General features: G+C 24.0%; 1 protein-coding gene across 1 annotated transcript in view; it reads right to left on the bottom strand.

Moving 5' to 3' along the window:
• Positions 1-227, bottom strand: part of LOC108572012 (serine hydroxymethyltransferase, cytosolic) — a 2555-nt gene extending 2328 nt beyond the window's left edge. Inside the window, exon 1 of the mRNA XM_017934192.1 lies at positions 60-227. Within this exon, the coding sequence (XP_017789681.1) occupies positions 60-227 (168 nt within the window). The remainder of the gene's footprint in view (positions 1-59) is intronic.
• Between the last annotated feature and the right edge of the window lie 2891 nt (positions 228-3118).

Genomic DNA, 3118 nt, shown 5'->3' with positions numbered 1-3118 from the left:
TAAAAAAAATCCAGAAAAAAAATTACCTATAATTGTAGAAAAATTATAAAATCACTCACGTGCTTATGTATGCAACAAGTAGTTGAAAAATGCGAATGCGAAACTTTCAAGACTTCTGGTACTTTTCCTTGAATAACACGTTCTTTTATACGCTGCGTTCGAGCAATTATCAGATTTTCAACCAATTGAAAGCCGCGCCGATTTAAATTCGACCAATTCGCAATCATATTAACAGATTCTTAAATCATATACATAACAATATGTAAGAATATATAAAAAAATAAAGAAGACGATTAGAAATTAATTATGTTTCTCATAAATTCAATAAGTTTACATATTCGACAATTTATGTAATCGTATTATCTAACCTAAAAATTTTCGCAAAGGAAAGTTGTATCAATCGCACTATCTGTCATCCTGTATGTGGTGTGCGTTATTTTTTAAATGTAATTGTTGTTTTATTCCACTAAAAATTGAGTGATTTGTACCAATTAAAAATATTTGAAACCTGCTAATTTGTATGAGAATTCAAAATTGATTGTTCAATTAAACACTAAACAATCAGTGTATGATTGTATTACATTAATAATTATTTAAAAAATGATACTGTACTCATAGTTATTAGTTTATTATTCATTTATAAATAAATTTTGTACAACACTATCCTAGTCAATGTTTCCAAATATGAAGTAAAAATATAAATTTAAAATAATTGCCAGTGAAATTATTTGAGGATTAATTAAATACTTCTTTAAATACCAAGATTGTTTGAAAATAATACCAATTGATCATAGTTATTATGTTCAAATATCTTAATTCATTATTAACAGCTGTTATTAATAATCAAACTTCATATTATGAGGCTTTTCTTTTAACACAGTTTAACTATAATATAAACACTGTCTGTTGTAATCCTTTATCAATTTATTTAATATATTTTTGATGATTTGATTTACTTACTATATGCTTTGAATGTTTTATCAATAAAAAATTGCAGTAACAGATTTTACAGTTCTACTGTACAGCACTGTTTTGAAAGTAGATCACCTTTCTTAGGTTATATACAAGTCTATATATAATGTATACACATATTGCATTTCCCACCAACCAATCCAGCTAACACTTTTATCAAGTCTTTTTAGATATTTTTTTTATCGTATTATATAAAACTTCAAATATTATGTCAGCGAAGTGTTTTCCTTTCTATTCACCTTTGGTAAAAAACAATTAAACAATATTGTAAAGTCAAAAGAATGTCGTGACAGTATCTAAGAAAATCATTTTTGCGACATCGAATTTGCTTAGTTAAATCTTAGAAAGTAGATTGACATCAAAATTTTATTTGATTCAAATGTTGATTCAAGTCAAACATACGAAAAGGCAGACGTTTGAAATTTTAATAACTTATTTAAACAGATTAAAATACATTTATTTCTTAATAATATTTCTCTGTATATTTATTCATTCTATATTTGATAAATTAATTTCTTTTTGTAATAGTTGAATTGTTGTACTGATTTCATACTCGCATTTTTTTTTTTATTTGTTTCACTGTCTTCAAGTTCATTATTATTTTATTGCCAATTCACGAGTTGAATTCTGGTACCAACGGAAGTATTCAAGATTCTGGAAAAATTGCAATTAGAAAAACAATCAGAGAAAATATTTTATTTTAATTTGATAATTATACTGTAGTCTGATAATGTTTGTCCGCACTTCATTGGCAGAATAAGAGCATTAAAACGCAATCATTTCCCCCTACAAACAGCTAAATTAAAAGGTTAAAAGAGAAATTAAAAAATACGACTTGGAGATAAATAAAAAGGTTATAATCCTTTCCATTTTCTCTCTAATTTAATTGTTACCAGAATAATGAAAATTATATTGAAAAGATACATATTATTCTTCTTAAATCAATTGAAAAAAATGTATTTTGAAACTTTTTATTTACATTGAATGAGTTGCGAATTATTTGAAGATAATTTTGAAATCGTTTCAATTAGTAGTATTTTATTTGCGAACATCGTATCATGAAATGTAGTGGAAAATATTTATATTATATATCAATATTAGTACTTTGTTAGCTTCATTGAATATGCTACAGTAGAAATTTATGTTGTAATGGATAATTATGTCGTAATATAACGTAAATGCGTAATAAAAGATAACATCGGTTTGTGATCAAAATAGAATGTAAGAAAACAACTTGCTAAATGGATTTGTTTATAAATAACAAGAAATTTTTGAAAGATTACGAATATGTAATAGCATATTTGTTAATAGCGTTCAGATTATAGGTATACATATATTCATATAATGTTATTTTAATATAATAAATGTTATGATTACTAGTGTCAATTAAAAACCAAAGTAACATTGCATTTGATTAGTATTTGATATGAACATACAACATTGTCAAAATATTTGTCAAATTATAAACCTGTTTTATATTAACCAACAAAATTTAACAATTTTGAATAAAATAAAAATGAAGTAACTATTTTAACGAAGAATACAAATTTCTATTCTCTTTAGAATAAAAATTGAATATTAAAACAAAAATGTCACATTCATTATAGTTATTGGAGATGATGCGTAAAAATGAATGAACTTTGAAATAATTGTATAAGGTGAAATTTTCGTTTCAAATACTTATTGATCTTCATAAACAATTATTCGTATTTTAGTGATTCATTGTTTAATGAATGTATTATTTGTTGTATGATGCAAAATTGCTCTGTTTACATAAACTTTTATTGATAAACAGAATTCTTCATTTGCAATTCGATTAGTTCTATGATTAACATTTTAATGTTTAGTAAGAGGAAGGTCACTCTTTTAATAATAGCATGCTCAAGGTACAGTGGAAATTTTAATATTATTGAATCCTCATAAATGTAGATTTGAATAAGAAACAAAAAAAAAAAATAATCATAAAAGAATTTCCAACAAATTCATTCAAAAAGCAAAGGATATATAGTAAATTCGTTCAAAAATTATAACACAAAAAATCATAAACATTCATAATTTCTACAATAACAGAGATGTTTAAAAATACTGTAATGTATAAAATACTTTGTTTTTGAAGAATAAAAATATGCTTTAAAAACATTTGGAA

This window comes from Habropoda laboriosa, unplaced genomic scaffold, assembly GCF_001263275.1.
Source record: "Habropoda laboriosa isolate 0110345459 unplaced genomic scaffold, ASM126327v1 scaffold67, whole genome shotgun sequence".
Taxonomy (NCBI): Eukaryota; Metazoa; Arthropoda; class Insecta; order Hymenoptera; family Apidae; genus Habropoda; species Habropoda laboriosa.
Note: the sequence above shows the minus strand (reverse complement) of the source record. Positions and strands in the feature narration are given on the sequence as shown.